The 20,604-nt window shown below is 45.4% G+C and overlaps 1 protein-coding gene across 4 annotated transcripts in view; it reads left to right on the top strand.

Moving 5' to 3' along the window:
• Positions 1 to 1,890: 1,890 nt before the first annotated feature.
• The window catches only part of LRCH1 (leucine rich repeats and calponin homology domain containing 1), a 219,495-nt gene continuing 200,781 nt past the window's right edge, over positions 1,891 to 20,604 (top strand). Inside the window, exon 1 of one of the 4 annotated variants that reach the window (XM_003942209.3) lies at positions 1,891 to 2,469. In XM_003942209.3, coding sequence (XP_003942258.3) covers positions 1,893 to 2,469 — 577 coding nt within the window. In that variant the 5' untranslated portion in view covers positions 1,891 to 1,892. The remainder of the gene's footprint in view (positions 2,470 to 20,604) is intronic. The other 3 variants (XM_003942208.3, XM_010330056.3, XM_003942207.3) reach the window with 3 other exon arrangements.

Here is a 20,604-nt window from a genome sequence, read left to right as displayed (position 1 = left end):
CAATCTAACAGAGGGACTGATCATTTGTTAAAAAGCAAATCGTGAACTCACATTCGATCCATTATTTTCTTTAAAGAAGAATTAGTGGTATTTTTTTAAAAATTATTCTTCCTATGATGCATCACAACGACCCTTAGTCTGAACTAAATTTGCAGTCAGCCAGAAGATATCCCGAGTCATACCCTATATTCTGATCACAAACACTACCACCTGGTTTCAGCCGAAGATTTTTTTAAATTGGATTTTTTTTTCTGTGTTTCTGTTTTTCTGTCTTCCTCTCCCTCGAGGAAAGTAGAAGGCAGGTTCCTTTTTTCGTGATGGAAGTATACTTTCATTTATTATTACTGTCGTTATTATGAATTTTGAAGCCTGGTTTTTAAAAGCCTGGGAGGCTGCGGCGAAAGGCACGTGAGAGGGAGGGTTTGCGGGAGGTTACCAGCAGGTGGCGCGTGTCTCCTCCGAGCAGATGAGAGCGCTTTACTCTGGGCCAAGAATCCCCTAGGAATTAAGGACGGCTGTGTGTGCAGTCAAATGCTGGTGACACAGATCATGCCATTCTTAAGTGCCGAGTCCAGGAAGTCACCAGTTCCAGCCTGCTGCCTAGGCCATCACACTTCTGCATTACCACTGAAAAGACCGGCTCCTCTACTCCAAGGGTTGCATTGCTTTCGTGCTTGAGTCCCCCAAACTCATTTTCCCCAAGCCAAGTCGCTCATAGGGGACAATCAAGCTTTACGAAGAGAGCAAAAATAAAGGCCCTGGAGAGTTGGACACGAAGCTTTAACTTCAGGAAAGAAGTGGTACTTTATTAACCTTTCAGCTGGTCTTGCCCTTAGGGTGTCAGATGTTTTTTGTCGCCCCTGGCGTGCCAGCATTGGCCTAGGTGCCGCTGGGTGGCTGATGGCAGAATGGGAATTCACTTGCAAGAGGATATGTCAGTTTCCATGCCCCACAGGGGCAAGAAGAAGAGCACAAAGACACTTTGATGGTTCTTTCAGCTCAGACGCGACCAGCTGATTTGCTGGTTGGGGTCGCTGGCTTTCTAACCTCTCCTGGCACCACCCGATTCGGAGGCACAGCCACTCATTTTCTCCTATGACAATGTCTTCTGTCTCCCATAAAAAATGCCCTCATTTTGAGTTTTTCCTTCCTATGTCTGTAGCTTTCTTCTGCTGCTCAGCACTCTGCCCCACTCGTATTCGTACCTTGGCGATGGCGTCTGGCCCGGGGGTACACTGTGAAGGAGGGCAACCCTAGATTCTGAGGGCCACTAGCTCGAATCTAGCGCCCCTCTAACTGCAGGGGTGAACTTAGGTATGTTTCTTATTCTTAACTTCCTCTGTAGACTGAGTGAGACAATTTTTGCACTCTTGGGGTCCCTGGATTAATGAGATAATTTACATAGACTACCTAAACCAGCACCTGGTTATTGTAAGCGTCCAAATGCCAGGGGGCATCTGCTGAGTGACCCCATAGTGAAAACTGCCTCTTGGGAATCTCTGGGTTGAACAGCCAGAATACCTCGCAGAACTGAGAGAACCCTCTCCTTCCCCAGACCTCAATGTACTTCAAATCCCATTCATTGCCTCCCGCCGTTGTATCCGTGTTGTCAGCCCCCCACCCCCGCAACCTCCGGCCCCTAAATCCTCCTGGGCAGCAAAGGGACGCCCAGAGAGAGGTTGGGCGTCTATCTGAGTTGCCCCCAGCAGGCGTCCAGCCCCGCCGTGTGCCCCGATTGCGGTGCGGATCGCGGCAGGGCGGCGGGGACCGGCGGAACAGGCGCGGAGGAAGGCTCGGGCGGGCTAGATTGCGCGGGGGAAGGAGGAGGAGAGAGCAGACCGCGGAGGAGGGCAGAACCGCCGGGAGGAGGGCGCAGGGGCGGGAGGAGACACATGCGCGCAACCGCCGCCGCCGCCGCCGCCGCCGCCGCAGTCCTTAGCTTCCCGGGGACAGGAAACCTTCAAGACCGAGCTGCCACGGCCGCCTCCCTGCCCGCCCCCCATTCTACGCGCCTGCCCACACCCTCCGCCTCTCTTTCCAGCGCCTTTCGGTGGAGCACTGCGGCACTCAGCCCGAGCTGCCGTTTTCCCCTCGCGGGGAACGCTGCGACCCCCCCCGCAGGAGCGGCGGGGCGGGGTGGGGGGGCCCGGGAGAAGATGGCGACGCCGGGAAGCGAACCCCAACCTTTCATCCCGGCCCTCTCGGTAGCTACTCTGCACCCGCTTCATCATCCTCACCCCCCCCACCCCCACCACCAGCACCAGCACCACGGAGGAAGCGGCGCCAGCGGCGGGGCGGCTGTTGGCGGCGGCGGCAGCGGGAGCTTCAACCTGCCCTTGAACCGGGGTCTGGAGCGCGCGCTTGAGGAGGCGGTCAACTCCGGGGGGCTGAACCTGAGCGCCAGGAAACTGAAGGAATTTCCCCGAACCGCAGCCCCGGGACACGACCTCTCGGACACGGTGCAAGCAGGTGAGAGGGCCGAGGGGCGGGCAGGGGTGGCTGTCTGGATGTCTGTCGTGCGTTCCCTAACGCGGTGACCAGTCGGAGATCTGGTCTTGCTGGGAGGGCGGAGGGAGGGGGGCGGTCCATCGGCCCGTCGTCTCCCGAAGAAGGGACTCGCGTGGGAACGGAAGAAGCGGGCCCTGGAGAGGGCACGGGGGCCCCGCCTCGCCCGGCGGTGCAGTGCCTGGAGGGCAGGGGTGCGCCGGGCCTCTGCGGCGGTGAGCGCTGGGGCTCCGGCTCCCCACCCAGTGGCTGCTGCGCTGGGGAAATACCAGCGGGGTTGGGACCTGCAGGCGCGCCGCGTGCGCGCCGTGGAAGTGGGAGGTTTCAGGCGGCCGCGTCGGCTTCCTGGGGCCCTTGAAGGGGCCGGGAACTCGGGCGCGGACAGCGGCGTCTGCGCCTCCAACCAGTTCGAGCCGTCTTTGCATCGAGGCGCCGCCCGTCCTGGTGGGGAAACCCAGACAAAGGTGGCACGCCCTCGGCCGAGCCAGGGGCATCGGCGCAGTGCCGCGAGCCCCCTCCGCGACGTCGCCGAGCGATCGGGCAATTCGGTGCCGCCCGCGAGGTGCCCAGGCTTCTTCCTCTTCCTGCGCCTGTGCGGGAAAAGAGCCGCCGGGCTGTCAGTGAATCCGAATCGGCTGCCTTCCTTGCGTGCCTTTCGCTCACCGCCCACACAGTTCGGGTCCTACTACCGAGGCCAGCTGCTTCTCAGTTACCCAGCCTTTGCGGGGGCCCCGGGAAAGGACGGCATGGCATATTAAAAGCAAAGTAATTAACGTGAGCCTGTTTTCCTGTGTGAGCCCGGCAAGTTGTAACTCGCGCCAAGAAGCAGCATAACTTTTTCAAGTTACGTCATGTGTTACATACTTCTAAAACGTCTGCTTTCTTTTTGGTAGTTGGAGTTCCAGGAGCGGGATCTATAAACAGGAAGGAGGGTGGTGGAATGGGTTTGGGACCTTAGGGTCTGTACAGTACTGACTTGGTTTCTGACCACCCAGTTCAGCTCCCTGGGGGAGGGTTTGCGTCACAGCAGGCGCCCAACTTTTCCCCGGGCAGTGGGTGCTCCCTTTCGGAGTCGCTGCCCAGACCTCTTGGCTGTCATCGCCTCATGGACCCAGGGTTAGACCCCCTGGGTCTTGGATGGGTTGACCCTCAGTACAGGAGCACCCAGTTTAATCTTGTAGTGGGCAAGGGAGCAGGCAGTGGGCTGTTGGAGGCTAGGTTTTCCAGTGTCTTTTCCCCCCTTTATTTCAATAAACATTTATCTAGAGCCTTAATGAATATTTAGATAGAATTCTGAGTTCACTGGAGGCAAAGATGGCTCTCCAGGGTCATTAAACTTTGTAATTTGGATTTAGGGATAGTCAGGAATGGGCAAAAAAGAGGGAATTTCCAAAGCTGAGCTGTCAACAGCTGGGGAGTCTCTTTCAGTAAGACCTCTTACTTACAATTTCTTAAGTGGAAGTTATTCCAAGAATTGCCTGAACCATTAACTTTAAAAAATATGCTAAATTTTGCTTTCATTCTGCCATAGAGTGTAGCATGAGCTAGCTGTGCAATGGTTGGATATAGCTGCAGAAAATAGAGCTGGCAATGACCAATAATAATATGTTTGTGCAGTTCCGTAAGGGGGCTTCATAGTTCTACTTCAGTTATGCTAAGGATTATTTACAAAGTTAGGTGAACTTGATGTGTCTGCCGTGTTGGCATTTCTTTGAGACCAGTGCTTTTGAAAGCAGGCACCACATCTTTTAGCTAACACCTCGCCATGTGAAGTGGATGCTAAGTGTTCTTTTTCTCCCCTTGGCTTGTTTATGGCAAGCTTAAGTTGTGAGGTTTGCAGGTTTTTAATTATGAGCTCACTTGCACATGCATTATGCTCAGGAAAATCTAACTGGTTAAAATTCAGAGACTTTATGTTAATTCCTCATCCAAAAATACAATATTATTTGGGGGAGGAGGAGTGGAGGGATATAACCTATGTTCGTAGAAACTGAAACCAACCCCATCAGAAAAGTATTCATTGTAGCTAGTTACTTTACATGAAATTAGAATACCCAAATGTGTTAAATATTTGCTTCTGCAAAATGTCTTTGCCTGAGGACAAAAGCTAGGTGTAAACCACGTGTATTCTTTGTGCTAAAGATATATTTAACTGAGCATGGTTTCACATTTGAAAGACCAAAAAGCAAAATAAAGAGTTAAAGTTACCTCCAGTGTGCACAGTATCGAGACACCCTACATGTCAGAGTTCTAGTAGAGTTGAAAGTTTGAGTAGTAACATATATAATAAAGATAGTGGTTTCTCCTTGACTCATGTTTAGTTTAAGAATGTCTCTTAAAATCAGAATGGCATGTGAAGATCCTTAAAGGCCTAAGAGGCAAAGTGCATTTTTTTTTCCCATACATTTTCTAAGACAGGCAGTGGTAGAGCAAGCTTTTTCTCACTGTTTTGCTATATAACACAGGCCATTTGGTTTACACCTTGTAAAAAGCCAGGCTTCTGGCAGCCACCTGTGCAGAACTGCAGTCCTGGGCTATGTAGCCTGTCTGAACAGAGTTGAAAACCAAGATGTAAACAAATAAACATAGAATAGACGTCTAAGCTGTCACTCAAGTGAGTATACTTGATTGATAGGAAAGAATTCAGGTTCTCATTTTGAGTCTAGTAATTTACTTATATTTGAATCAAAATAAGTTTTGTTGTTAGAGTCTAGTCTTTTAATAGATGAAACCGGCAAAGAAAAACTGATCCATGCAGGCACAGTGACACAGGTGTCCCTGATCGAGAGGGGCAGAACGGAAGAGCCACCTTCAGTCCTGCGTGTGCTTCAGTATGCATTATCTTCATGATCTCACTCAGTCTCTACTGGAAGCCCAGTCATACCCTCATTCACACATGGGAAGATTGAGACAGAGACAAGTCAGGCAATGTGCTGAAGATTATACCTCTACTGAGATGGCCAGCCAATGATTGGAACTCTGACAGCCTCACATTAATTCATGTTTTTGACCATATTCTCATCAAGCAGAGGGAAGGGGTTGGGAGGTGGAATCTGGGAGGCTTTCTGGAAATTCATTCAACCAGCATTGATTCCACCAGAATGTACTGAGCCCCACTAGGTGCTGGCCACTGATCTAGGCACTGGGGACACGGTGGTGACCAAAAGAGAATCCCCGTATCCCTTCTTACGGAGTTCATTCTAGTTTGAGAATGGCGAGATACATGAAGAAATCGATTTAGCAGGATAAGTAGGATGAATTTTAGGATACAATATATTTGTTTTATAAATACACAGACTGCTTTGTATTGACTTGAGGTGGCTTGTGGCAACAGCATAAATGATGACTAGTAATACATATAATTTGAAGCATAAATTTGGGCCAAAGAGAAAGAAGTACACACATTTGCATATGAGTAAAGCGAATGTTTTTGGTGCCGATTTATTAAGTAGTGTCATTTTGGATGAAAAAGTTCAAAGAGGTATTTTTACAATTAGAAGTGAATTGAAAAGAGGAGGAAGAAAGTGTCTGCCTCAGGCTGATTGCAGGAGGTTCTAGAAAATAAAAACAGAAGCCCTTGGACTTGACAGGCAGAACACTTGCTGAAAGTTAGTCTTGTTAAGGAGAAGGTGGAATGTTCCATTGTCAGTATCTTTTTGAGTTCGCTCTAAGCAGGAAAGACTGGGCCAGGCGCTGTGGCTCACACCTGTAATCCCAGCACATTGGGAGGCGTAGGTGGAAGGACCACTTGATCCTGGGAATTTGAGACCAGACCCTGTCTCTACAAAAAATTAAAAATTAGGCTGGGCGCTATGGCTCACAACTGTAATTACAGCACTTTGGGAGACTGAGGAGGTGGATCACTTGAGGTCAGGAGTTTGAGACCAGTCTGACCAACATGGTGGAACCCCATCTCTACTAAAAATCCAAAAATTAGCTGGGCGTGGTGGCAGGTGCCTGTAATCCCAGCTATTCAGGAGGCTGAGGCAGGAGAATCACTTGAATCCGGGAGGCGGAGGTTGCAGTGAGCTGAGGTCGCACCACTGCACGCCAGCCTGGGTGACAGAGGGAGACTCCATCTCAAATAAATAAAAAAATAGCCGAGTGTGGGGGCGCATGCCTGTAGTTCCAGCTATATGGAAGGCTAAGGTGGGAAGCCTGTAGGTTCAGGCTACAGTGAGAGCCATGACTGCGCCACTGCACTCCAGCCTAAGTGACAAAGTAAGACCCTGTCTTAACAACAACAACAACAACAACAACAACAACAACACCAAGAAGACTATATGGGAAATGAAGAGGTTACCCAGGGAAGAATATAGAAGTGCACCATTAAAAACGCCCATTTATGTGTGAGGGCAGAGTTCTGCAGGAGATGCCAAGTATGAGACAAGACAGGAATCCATGAGACGCTTAGTAGCAGGTCCAGGAAGCTGCTGAGGCCCAGGGCTGGTCAAGGTGAGGTGCCGAGGAGCAGTGATGGACACTGTGTGTAGAATTCAGAGGAAAAGGTCATTTTTATGAGGCTGCTTAGGAAAGACTTTGATAGCAAAGGCAGGATTTGGATCAGGTTCTGTGGGATGGCTAGGATTTAGATAGAAGTACCTATGAATATTCTGTGGTTGGAAGGATGATTCCAAGATGTGGAGTAAGAACCTGATAGTTGTCACTCATGCCTGTACTCCCAGCACTTTGGGAGGCTAACGTGGGTGGATCACCTGAGGCCAGGAGTTCAAGACCAGCTTGGCCAACATAGCGAAGCCCTGCGTCTACAAAAATAAAAAAAAAAGTAGCGGGGTGTGGTGGCTTGTGCCTATAATCCCAGTTACCCCGGAGGCTGAGGCACGAGAATGGCTTGAACCTGGGAGGTGGAGGTTGCGGTGAACCGAGATCATGCCAATGCACTCCAGCCTGGGTGACAGAGCGAGACTGTCACAAACAAAAGAAACTGACAGTCTAAGATTCTGTGAATAAAAGAAGCAGAGAGGACATTTAAGCCTGTCCTTCTGGTCATATTCTCCTTCCTCACTCCTACCTTATAATGGAGTAAAGGCTACAGGGCTCTTCTGACCCTTTAATTGAGGACTCTGGAAATGGCTGAAGCCTGAGGTTGGTCAGCCTGTGGGAATAACACCCTAGCTCTGTGTGAGCAGGCTCTCTCAAATGTCTGTACAGATTCAAAGGATCTTCTCTGAGATTTGTGGGTGGGTTTGTCCCCTGAAGACTGACTTCCACCACCCTACTCCCATCCTGTAGCGATGGAGACCTTAGGATGTTAGCACTCTTTAGTCACTGGAATTCACAGAAGACTTGATAAAGTCTAGTCATTTTCAACAACTTACCTTGTTTTATAATCCATTAATATGTTTCACTATAAATAGAATAAAATTTTTGAAATCACGTGTTTCCTTAAAATATATGTTCTTTTATAGTTACAGCAGTTTTGAATTATCATTCTGCTATTGAATTAAATTTAGTAGTTTTTTTTAAAGATACCTGTTGCTTTTTGCGGTAGTTACTATCAGATAAATGCCTTTGTTTATTATACGTATTCTAAATACTCCTCCATTCATCAACTATGATTCATATCCTTTTCTTTCCTATTACTGTTTTTTTTCCTATTAAGGTGTAGATAAATTCTAACTTTAGAACAACAGAGACAATTATCTCTAGTGGTTCTGAATCACTTCTAGATGTGCTCTTCTACATGTCTGTGGTATATGGCAAAAACAGTCTCCACAAACCTACATGCTCTTCTCATTGTTTGCATTACAGGATGCTTTCTTGAAAAGGCAAGAACATACTAATCATGCTTCTAGAATAATAGCATACAATTATAGGCCAGGGAACCTCTGGGAATTTTTGATCTGTGCCAGTTTATATAGGAACAGCCCAAGGTTTGACCTTCATCACTGAAATGACTCTCCTGGCGAGTTTGTCAGTCACTGAAACATCTGATTTGATTTTTGGTGGGTGTTTGATATTAGGTCACAACTTAGCACACCCTGTTATTGAAACATTTTTATTTAAATTATTGACTAAGACTCTTTTGTGTGTATGTTGCTGTAATGAACTGAAATTTCCCATGGCATGGCTTAATAATTCTTTGGAATAAACATTTAAAGGGTAAATACCTTTTGAAATCCATGTTTGATGTTGATCAATTCAGAAGTCATATTCCTTTTGCCTATGCTGTCCATCTGGTATATGTACATAGACTTCTCCTGTTATATGATTCAACTCCATTACTGCTGGTTTAAACAAAAGCGATTTCCCTCTTTTGTGTATGTGTTTCTGTTCCCATATATAGATACGTGTGTGTGTGTGTGTGTGTGTGTATGTTTGTGTGTATAAAGTCTATGTACATATAAAGTCTCTCTCTTTACATATACATATACATATATATACATATATATATACATATACATATATGACTTATTTCTAAGCCGGGCAGCATTTACTTACTCCTAACATCTCCCGGTAATTTCCCTTCAGGTGTTGTATTACATGTGCTTTTTCAAAGTCTTGGTAATTCAAATAATAGAAATGCTATTAACTCCATGTAAGGTGGTTATGGGTTTGACAGTCATGCCATGTAACTTGAATTTCTGTCCGCGCCTCAGAAAAACCTGTTTTGTGAGGCTACTTTTCAGGATTTCTTGGGCTTTTTGGAAAATTGAACTTCCGTCTTGGCTATTGGCCTGGGCTTAGATTTGGCAATTCTACCAGTTTGTGAACTCTTTCAGTGATTGTGTCAGCTGTTGAAATTAAGATAATTTGGTGTTAATTGCAGTGATTATTTCAAGTTATAAGATTATAATCTATTATAAATGTTTTAAGGATGTAAGGCACAAAACCCAACTATGTTTCCATAGTGAATATCTTTTTTAATGCCTCACTCATGGGAAACCTAGTTTCTGTTATTGCTACTTGCTACTGTTCTTTTGTTGCATGGAAGTTTTTTTTTTTCTTTTTTACAACAGAATTTTGCCATGATATTTCAGATAGTAAGAAAAGAAAAAAAAGAAAAGAAAGGTCAGGATTCTAAGTAAGACTTAATTTAGGAAAACTAGGCATATTAATACAGACTCAAACGTGAAATACACCTGTGCTAGTCTTCATCCTAATTTAAGAGTTTAGTGCTATTGCTTTCATATTCTGCAGTAAGAAATAGTATATTTAGAAACCATCTCCTCCCATAAAGTAATTCCAAAATAAAGTGAGATTGTGTACCTGAATAGAAAGTTGATGAACTGTGAGAATTTGGCTTCCCTTGCCCACCCCAGCCACACAGTAGAAAGGAAATGTCTTCGTAGTCAGATTTCTGTTCATTGTTTTTCCTAACTGCATCCTCCTTCAGTGGCCATACAAGAGGATACAGCTGGGGGAAAAAATGAGAGAGGAACAATGTGTTTGATTTGCATAACAGAAATACTTCTTTTTTTTTGCTCGATAAGAAATTATTGCTTCTGTGTTGATATGATGCTGATACCAAGGCAGCTCAACTGACTATGCCTGAAATTCTTACGGAATATGTTGAAGTCAAGGGGGAGGTTGTTCGATTTTGGGATCTTCCTAGATGTTTGTTTCTCTTTCTTCTGCTGTTTGCTTTTTCCCCTCAGACCCTCTGTTGAAGGAGGACCTAACACGGGTGTGGGATGAAACGGCACCAGGGTCCTCTAACTCAGTGTGTCTTGAATTTCCTCTTCACTGTTCTCGCCAAATGGGCAGAAAGCGGCCCCCATCTTAGTTTTTCTAATCTTCTGGCTTCTCACGTGGACTTGCTTTTGACAGCTGACCCCTGCAGTGTGGTATGTATAGCTTTGCCACATGATGTATTCCTGTTATTCTTCCATATTTTTGATGTTTATGTCATACAGCGTGAGGAGTAGCATCAGTATTTCTGACCTGGTTCGGTCAGCTTAGCTCTGATTTAACTCACTTTATCTCTGCAGGCAATGGTGGCAATTCAAAGGCAGCACCATCAACACATGTGCTGCCTGGCATGCCCTTCTTCTAGATTGCCTTCATTTTGCTTTTCCAAGTCATTTACCTCATGCCTCTTCTCCTCCCCGCTCTGGAGGATTCTACTGACCCCACTCTCATTTCATCTGGGCCCCAAGCCTGCTCAAAACAAACAGCCTCCCTCTCAGCCGGTTCTTGCAGATCTCAGCACTGAATCATACAGGACCTTAAGGCATCTTTGCATTATTTTCTTACGGCATGTTTTGTTTTATTGCCTTCCTCTGATACTTTCCCCGTGTTTAAGCTTTTTGCTTCTTTACTGGCCTGTGAGATTTGGCTAGACAGGACTTTTCCAGATTTTTGTATGTCTTCCATGCCCAGTACAGAAAATGCTAGAAAAACATTGATGGGCTGTCCCCATTCCTCTTTCCTACTGTTGGTCTCTGCATTTTTCATCCATTATCTTGGATCTAACCTGAAGCTATCCTCTACTTGTGCGTAGTTTGCTGATCTGCTCAGATTTTCCTGGTACTGACCTGATTTTTCTCACACAGCATCTTTTTACTTCTCAGCATCATCCACTGTATTGGTCTGCTAGGGGCGCCGTGACAGATTCTTCAGACTGGGTAGCTTAGGCAACAGAAACTGATTTTGCCACAGCTCTGGAGGCTGGAAGTCCAAGATCAAGGGATCGGCAGGTTTGGTTTTCCTGAGGCCTCCCTCTTGGCTTCCAGGTGGAGGTTGTCATCCTCGGTCTTCACAGGCCATTTCTTTTTGTGCACATATCCCTGCTGTCCCTTCCTGAGCCCCAGTTTTCTCATGAGGACATCAGTCAGATTGGATCGGGACCTACCCATAGGACCTCATGTAATCTTTATTACTTCTTTAAAGACTTTGTCTCTAAATACAGTCACATTCTGAGGTGCTGGGGGTTAGTGCTTGCATGATTTTTGGGGGTTAAAATTCAGCCCATAACACCCACCGACTCACCCCAGCTGTCGCTGGTAGCTGCTGTTCCTCCCCCAGCCCGTGTACATTGACCTTGGACTTGTGTGAGGCTGCCCTCAATGCTGCCCTTGCAGGAGGCCCGGGACAGGCCTGTTTCATAACCATCCTGTACTTGGAGTCTAGCCCTGCACTCACTAGCTACGCCTGAGCCCATGGTGAGAGTCCACACAATGCTCCTGAGCCCTTGGATGTGCTGTAAAGAAGGGAAGGGGCCACATGTACCTTACGAATGGATGACTCTGGCTTGCCTGGGCCCTCCTCTGTCTCTCATCGATTTAGGATCTTTGGTGGTTGGTGAGTACCTAGAGTCACACTTTTTCTTAGCTAAGATGGGGTCACTTCTCCCCAACACTTGCAAGTGTTTGGTAAGCAATGTTACATCTAAAATCAAATGAGTTATAGTGAATTCTAAGGGAGATGGACAGGTGTTTTATAATATCCAATATTCCTTGAGACTAGCCAGTGAAACACTAATCAACATCTTTTGAGAATTTGTCATGTAAGGAGCATAGCTAAAAATATAAAGGCATAGTTCCACCTAGTTTGAGTTGAATGAGGACTAAAGAAATTATGTATTTGAAAGTCCCTTACATATATAGTACACTGATTAACAAGTGTTATTTCACTAAAGCCTTTCAGCCCTGAGCCAAATGGCCTTTCTTTTTCTTCTTTTTTTAAAAGTACAGCTGAGTGATTAAAAATGCTTGAAGACCTGGGTTCAAATTTTGGCTTTGTCGCTTATAAACTGTGTCACTTTGGCCAGATGACTTAAACCCTACACTCAGTTTCCTCACCTGTCAAATGGGGATAATAATAGAATGTACCTAGTGGAGTTGTCGTGAGGACATTGGTTATAATAACAACAGCTAACATTAGCAAGCAGGTTTTCTGTGTCAGGTATTGCTCCAAGTGCTTTCTATGCAAATATGTACATTAAATGTATGTAATAGATGTTTCACCTCATTTAATGCTTGCTACATGTTCTGTTTTAACCAGAGTAGGGGCTGGATAACTCAGAGCAATGCCTTTCTATTGCAACCTGAAGAGGGAGATTAGAAATGTAAAAACCATCCATTCATATCTCTCCCTCATTTAACTGCTGAGGACACCAAGCCCCAGAGAGTAGAATCATTTGGCCGAGCGTGGCAGTAGGTGCCAGAGCCAGGGTAGAGTCTCACAGCCTCACATCAAAGGGCTGTTTCTGTGGAGCCAGGAGGTGACATTGGGATGAAGGGAAGGTCTTCCCTCAATAAGGTTTTCAGGTTCAACCCACCTAAACCAGCCAGGTTGTGGGCCTCCCACAGAACAAAAAGCGCCGTGAAACCTTTAATAACAGATGGTCTAAAGCTGGGGAGAATAAGATCAAACTGACGGCAGCTGCAGAGGAGACTTACTAGTGTAGGATTTGACTGCGTGTGGTTTGGGAGACATGCACAGCCTCTTGTCAACCGGATTCCATGTACTAAGTGGGCGTGCTGGGAGGACCCCAATCACAACTGGGGGCCATCAGCCTTTCCTAGCAAGGCTCTGTTTCAGAACTTGGAATGCATTTTCCTATAAAAACAAGGTAGTCACTTGTGAAACCACAGAGGCCTGTTTAACCCTAGCAGACATGGGCCTTCCTGGTAGTGGTGGTCTCTTACTGTTTCCTTCGAAAAATGCAATCCCACTTCCGACATGAAATCTCGAATCTAGAGAACTTGGCATCAGGCTGTGAATGAGGCTTCTGCCTTTTGAAAATAATTCTCTCCCCTCTGGCCATTCCAGCCAGGGGTCGGAGGTTCCCCACAGCTCTCCCAGGCCCCTTGGTCAGGGAGCTCAGCCTCTGGGGAACAAGGATTGGCCTGAGTCAGGGGTCCACTTGGTCCTCAGGAAGGCCACTGGGATGGGGAGGAGTGGGCCTGGGAGCCACCCACCTGAGGGAGGCGTGCAGGAATTTAGACACTTCTCTATTTAATTTTTATATTTCTTCTATATTCTCTCCTGAACTTATTAATTTTGGAATTGGAGGCAAGTCAGTGAACTTAGTAGAAACTTGAACATCAGGTTTATACTTTGTTAAAAGGGAAAATGCTCTTTACCCCTTGGGTGGTTGTATTGATTCATGGGGTAGTAGATAGTACGGGAGCAGGGCTCAGGTCTGGCAAAGGGTGAGTGACTAGTAGAAAACCTGTCATTTTCTGTCCTTAATTTCCATGGGGCTATGTGACATAGTCTTCTTTAGTCAAGCAAATAATTGGAAGCTGTCAGCCTGTCATTAGCATAGAGGCTAAAGCGCGAACTGGCTGCGTTCTTGTCTCCGCTCTGCCGGGACGTGGCTGTTACTTCACTTCCCTGAATCTCAGTTTCCTCGTCATAAAATGGGGATAATAATTACAGAATTGTTGTGAGGAACAAATGAATAAATATGTCAAGTGTTTAGGTCAATGCCTGGCACTGATTTTGCAATTATTATTCTTTAGAAAAGAGATTCAATGTGATAGGGCACAGAAAGACCGAATGCCTAGAAACACCGCGACATTAATAAAATAGCATGAATATCCAGGAAGCTTGGGTGTACATGCGCTCAGTGTGTATAAATGTTATTTACATCCTGTTGGCGGTCTTGGGAGGATGGTAGTGTAGGTGGTATTCATTAGTCCATATTGCATGGGAGGAAGCAGGCTGGATGATGAAATGACTTTCCTTGGGTTATGCTGCTAGTCAGCAGTTGAGACAAGACTGTATCTTCTGAGTTTTCATGCTGTTTTTAATCCTTGATTTAATGGTGTTCTTAAGTCTGATTTAATTTCTACTGGGGCCAGGTGCGGTAGCTCGTGCCTATAATCCTGGCACTTTGGGAGGCTGAGGAGGATGGATCACCTGAGGTTGGGAGTTTGAGACCAGCCTGACCAACATGGTGAAAACCTGTCTCTACTAAAAATACAAAAATTAGCCGGGTGTGGTGGCAGGTGCCTGTAATTCCAGCTACCCAGGAGGCTGAGGCAAGATAATTGCTTGGACCCGGGAGGCAGAGGTTGCAGCGAGCTGAGATCATGCCATTGCATTCCAGCCTGAGTGACAGAATGAGACTCTGTCTCCAAAAATAAATACATAAATAAAATAATAATAATAATTTCTACTGGGACAGAGGAGTCCTGAGGGTACTGACTTGGACAGAGAAGAGTGCGTTCGGGATTCTCACAGTAGAGAATGGGGAACCCTATTCCCGTGGCACGTTGTGTATTCAGGGGAAGGGTGCCAGGCCAGCTGTTGTTTTGGCCTCTGGATTGGAGGGGTGGGGAAGTGGGGGCTGGGGCCTCAGAGGAGGGCCTGGGGTACCTGTCTTCAGCCTCTGCGGAAGTCTTGTCATTGATTTAGAAGTGCTTCCAAGGTTAAAAAAAAAAAACAATGGAAAACATTGACCATCTCTTCATGTTCTTGGCAAAAAACAATTTGTGAATAATTTCATCTTCTTTTCATACTCTGAAGATGTATATCAAACACCTCTCCGAGAAGAGAGGAAATGGCTGCTAGGAGGCTGAGCTTTAGGAATAAGTATGTGGATTCGGTTATCTTTTTTTTTTTTTTTTTTCTCACTGTTTTGCTGTCATCCAGCATTTATTTTAAGCTTCGGTCAGAAGTTATTTCACTAAGAACCTTGTGATAGCTTCAACATCTCCCTGAGGATACTGATATGGTAACTTGGAAGGGGGAATAATGTGTGTGAAGGCAGACTCCTGTCTGGGTCCAGGGTCTGTCAGAATGTTCCTCATTCAGTTCTCAGAGCACCCTTGCGAGGTCGGGAGTATCACTGTTACTGAGAAGGGCACTTATCCTAAGTTAGGCAGTTAGAGTACATTGGCAAGCCAGTAAAGACAGAGCCGAAGTTGGAACCCGAACAGTTGTTGAAGTATTGTAGGATCCTCCTCTATCTTAGTGTCACTGAATCTTTAGAGCTGGAGGAAGAAGCCAGAGAAGGAGGTTTTGCAGATGAGAATCACGCCTATGGCATTTTCACAGATGGTCCTTGGGGTGACACAGAGATTTTAGAGTTCATCCCCAAGTAGGACCCAGATTCCTGATTAATGTGATGTCCCCCACTGATCTGAAAGTGAGCACAGAGGACCCAGGTATATGCATGGGGAGTTCCAGTAATCCTCACTTGTTTGTGATGGCCAGCTATCAGCTCCATTTCTAAGAATTGTGTTTTAAAGCAAGTCACAATTATTCATTTTAAAAATTCTTCAAGTTGTCTGTTATTAAAAAATGTAGATACACATTTAGGTTTTCAGTTTTGTTACAAACGTTTCTTGTTGGACTTTGTAACACACGACCTAATTGAACAGTTTACTGATATTTTACTACCTTTTCCCTCCAATGAGAAATAAATGAATTTTATTGAGCGAGAGACCAAGTTTACTTTCTAGAAAATTACCTATAGAATACAAATGTTTACGTTCTAAAGACTGTTGTATTATGTAATAAGAATCATCAATTTGACATATAAGATATGTTTTATTTTGTAATAAAGATCTTTCTAGAAATTAATCACGTCTACAATTTTATATATGAAATAGGGCAGCAGAAGATTATTGCTGAAAAACAAATTGCTTTGAGTGCATGCAAATCACATCCAACTTAAAGGCATCTGAGCAATTGAGGGCAAATAGATCTCTCTGTGCAGTTCCCTTGGAGGTACAGATGATAAACTCTGCCTGCAATTTAAGGCAATTTTGTGTTTTTTTCCCCCCTGGTTTTTTAGAAAGCCTGGATAAATCCAAGTTAATTTTAGTTGTAACAGTCATCCCATCGGTTATGGGCTTGTAATCAACTCTCAGCTGTGCTTTGTTCAGGAATTTACAATGATTACTTTCCTGCATCTATACGGTACTGTAAAAGGTGCTGTGCCTTAACTTTCTAAGTCCAAATGTGCCTAAATCTGATGTATTTTATACAATTCAGTTAGCAGCTGTGAAGACTTGCACCTGCTTCCCCTGCACAGGCTAAGTCCTTGGAATCAGTGTGTTAATGAAGACTTGGTATCTCCATAGGAAATTTGCACCCTGGGAGTTCTGAGATAATGGGTCCTGATAGAGTCCCTAATGCCTGCCTCTTAGGAGGGTGAGTGACAAAGACAGTATAACTCCGCTAAGTGCTTTCAGAATCAGGCAGCCTTGGTCTTTCTCAAGTGGTTCCATAGTTTCCGTGTATGTGCTTCCTTGTGTTTCTGTGTGAGACCCTTTCTCTCCTTGGGCAGTCTGTCTGTAATCTTTTAACACTGCATGGTAGATTGGATTGGATGAGCCCCATCACCTTTGGATAAAAGACTCTGGCTTGCGAACATAAGTCTGTGCAACACTCTTTTCCTTAGAGAACATAATAGGTCCCTGGGAACATCACAGGAGGTGCTCTTAGGATGCTTATCAGTGGCACAATTCTAAATCCAGGTTTACTGGGGACAGACTGTGTCTATAACTCTCATCCTGGCCTAATTAATAATAGCATCCCCTTTTAGCTCAGCATAATTTAGGTGAGTTATATGGTCACCCCATGCCCATGGAATGTGGTACATAACACCTTTTAAGAATAAACTGGAACGGAGACAAGTGAAGTGACTTACCTACTCATGTCTACTTGTGCCAGATTGAATCCAGAATTGGTCCTGCCTGTCCTGGTCATTTCACCAGCTGCCCATAGACTGCTGTCCTTTGAAGGAATTACAGTGCTTGGTTTCTCTTTTTAACTTTCATGCCAAGAAACCCTCTCAGTAAAGTCTTTGGCATTTGTTGTTAATTGTAGCTGGTAAAATACAGCATTAACTTAAAAATTATGAAATATTGCATACATAGAAAGGAGTCTATGTCCTATGTAGACATGATTTAAACAATGATGATAAAACAGGCATAGCCGGGTGTGGTGGCTCAAGCCTGTAATCCCAGCACTTTGGGAGGCCGAGGCGGGTGGATCGCGAGGTCAAGAGATTGAGACCATTCTGGTCAACATGGTGAAACCCCGTCTCTACTAAAAATACAAAAAATTAGCTGGGCGTGGTGGCGCGTGCCTGTAATCCCAGCTACTCAGGAGGCTGAGGCAGGAGAATTGCCTGAACCCAGGAGGCGGAGGTTGCGGTGAGCCGAGATCGCGCCATTGCACTCCAGCCTGGGTAACAAGAGCAAAACTCCGTCTCAAAAAAAAAAAAAATTAAAAAAAATAAAAAAATAACAGGCATAGTGACAGAAGCATATAGAACTGCGATTGCCTGGGAAGGGGTGCAGAGAGGATGGAAATGTTCTGTCTTAGAATGGTGAGAACACAGGCATATGTATTTGCCAGGACTCAGTGAACCCTGTGCTTAAAGTGGGTGCATGTTATTGTATGTAAATCATGCCTTGATACAGTAGACTAAAAAGTTACCTACGCACCCGCCATCCAGCTCAAAACGGAGAACCTTTTCAACACCTTTTTCGCTTTCTGCCTGGTGCTGATTCCTGACTGACAAGCTCTTTTAAAACGTAAAATAACTGAGGCTTTATGGCTAAATCAATGCCTCCTATTAGAAGACTGATATTTCTGTTTTAGTGGATGTTCTTTAATCTGTATTTTCCTCATTTTGAAACATCTTGTTAATCCTCTTTACGTAGTCTTACTCATAAAATAATTCTGTATTTAACAAATGGCGGCCGGGTGCGGTGGCTCAAGCCTGTAATCCCAGCACTTTGGGAGGCCGAGGTGGGTGGATCACGAGGTCAGGAGATCAAGACCATCCTGGTCAATATGGTGAAACCCCGTCTCTACTAAAAATACAAAAAATTAGCTGGGCATGGTGGCACGTGCCTGTAATCCCAGCTACTCAGGAGGCTGAGGCAGGAGAATTGCCTGAACCCAGGAGGCGGAGGTTGCGGTGAGCTGAGTTCGCGCCATTGCACTCCAGCCTGGGTAACAAGAGCGAAACTCTGTCTCAAAAAAAAAAAAAAAAAAAAAACAAAAAACAAAAAAAACCAAATGGCATTTTATTTTAGTGATAGAAAAACCTGTTGCTGAACCAGGTTTTCTGGGATCACTGGAATGATGTTAGCTAATGGAGTCCAAGGTTGAAAGCATTTATTGTGCACCTACTGGATGTCAGACACTTTGCAGACACGACCTTATTTCTCCTCTGAGCCTAATGATAGGTATCATTTCCCTTAAATTTCCTCACGTGCAGAACTGAGGCCTATAGACGTTAAGAAGCTTGCCCAAGATCCCCATGCAAAAGTAATTAGGAGAATTAGGAGTCGGGGTTTGAGTGCCAATGATCTAAGCACATTGTTAATGTAGAGAACTGCCCTTTGCTGGGGAAAGTTCAGCACTTGGCTGGCTTCCCTGATTGTATCCTGTAGCACTGGGACCATGTGGCGTATCACTTCCAAATTTCCTAAATCACCGTGATCCTGCACACTCCCTGCCCAGACCGCTCCTGTGGCTCTCCCCTGCCTGCCCACCCAGGTCCAGCTGCTTAACAGCAGATCCACAGGGCCTCTGGTATCTGGCGCCACCCTGCTTATCCTGCCGGGTGTTTGTCCTGCTCCCTTCAAGGGCCTGTGTGGCTCCAGCTGCCTTTTCCATTAGTGTTCCCATATGTTCCATATGTTCCAGGTTAGGGCCTTTGCTTCGCCTTCGATTGTACCTTTTCTGTCTTCACTGCACTTGCCCAAAAATATAAAACAAAACAACAACAGACCCAAGCTCTCCAGTCCCTGTCAAGCAGTCATCTCAAAACTTTCATTCCTGCCTCTTCTGGGATGCCCCAAATACCAACCTCCCTCTATGCAGCTCTCCTCACCTTTTTGTCTAACACAGAGAGTTTATCATCATGGAGTTGGTCGTTAATTGTTCTTTAATTTCATGTCTTTTTTCTCTAATTAGAATACGAATACTAGCTTTATTTATTAAGATACTGTGTTCTCCACTTTATGTGACTTCCTTCAGTTAATTCCCAGAGCAATCTTAGGAAGTAAGTACGCATTTTCTTCCCATCTGACAGATTGGAAGACTGAGGCTCAGAGATGCCTGAGACCACACGGCTACCGAGTGGCGAGTCTGGGATTCAGTTTGACTTGAGTTTGACGACTCTTTGCCGACTCCTTGCCAATGACTTGAGGAGAGTCAAAAAGAAAGGAAACTGACATTCACTGTGCCTTTTCTATGGCTCGGCATCAAAATGGGTTTAGCTTATTATCTCACAGGGTCCTTACCCTGTGCTAAGAATTAGATCTCCAAAAAACTGTTTATGTAATTCACTCAAGGTCACAGTGCTGATTAGTGGAGAGAAGAAAATTAAACCAGGTCTTTCTGCCCCTAGAGATGCTCCCCTGTGTGCAGCACTTTCTTTAGTTCTTTTTCTTATTCTCTGCATGGCCTAGCATAGAGCTGGATGTGAGTGAAGCTTTTCAATTAGTTATAGGTTGATTTAAAACAACAACAGCTAAGGTTCCTTTGATTCTGTTAGAAGCATGAGCGCATCACACATATTCCAGCAGGGAAGAGCAGAACCATAAAGCATGTTGAATTTTTTGAAGAGACAGTGTAAAAGCAAAGAAGAGGTGAGTTGGGTACTTGAACGGAATGTCAGTCACAGGATTTCTTATCTTTTAAGAGATTTACTTGAGGGATTATACCTTTCCTATAGCAGAGGAATGTCTAAAATGAAAAGACAGGAGAAGATGACTTAGTATTCCCATTAACATTTTTAAATTGCTGTATGCGTAGCTGTCTCCAGTCACGCAGCTTCACTCTCCTTTCTTGAACTGCCTTTCTTAGGCAGAAATAAAAGGTAATGGCCAGTTACCCTAGGCCCTTCCACTGGTAGATTTGCAGAGCGCTGAAATTCACCCTGGAGCTTACCCTTCAAAGTAACTAAGTATTAAAAAACTCAAACCTAGGGCCAGGCGCGGTGGCTCATGCCTGTAATCCCTGCACTTTGAGAGGCCGAGACGGGTGGATCACAAGGTCAAGAGATCAAGACCATCCTGGCCAACATGGTGAAATCCCATCTCTGCTAAAATTACAAAAATTGGCCAGGCGTGTTGGTAGATGCCTGTAGTCCCAGTTTCTCGGGAGGCTGAGGCAGGAGGATCGCTTGAGCCTGGGAGGCAGAGGTTGCAGTGA

This window comes from Saimiri boliviensis, chromosome 16 (assembly GCF_048565385.1).
Source record: "Saimiri boliviensis isolate mSaiBol1 chromosome 16, mSaiBol1.pri, whole genome shotgun sequence".
Taxonomy (NCBI): Eukaryota; Metazoa; Chordata; class Mammalia; order Primates; family Cebidae; genus Saimiri; species Saimiri boliviensis.
This window is presented reverse-complemented; position numbering and strand designations above follow the sequence as displayed.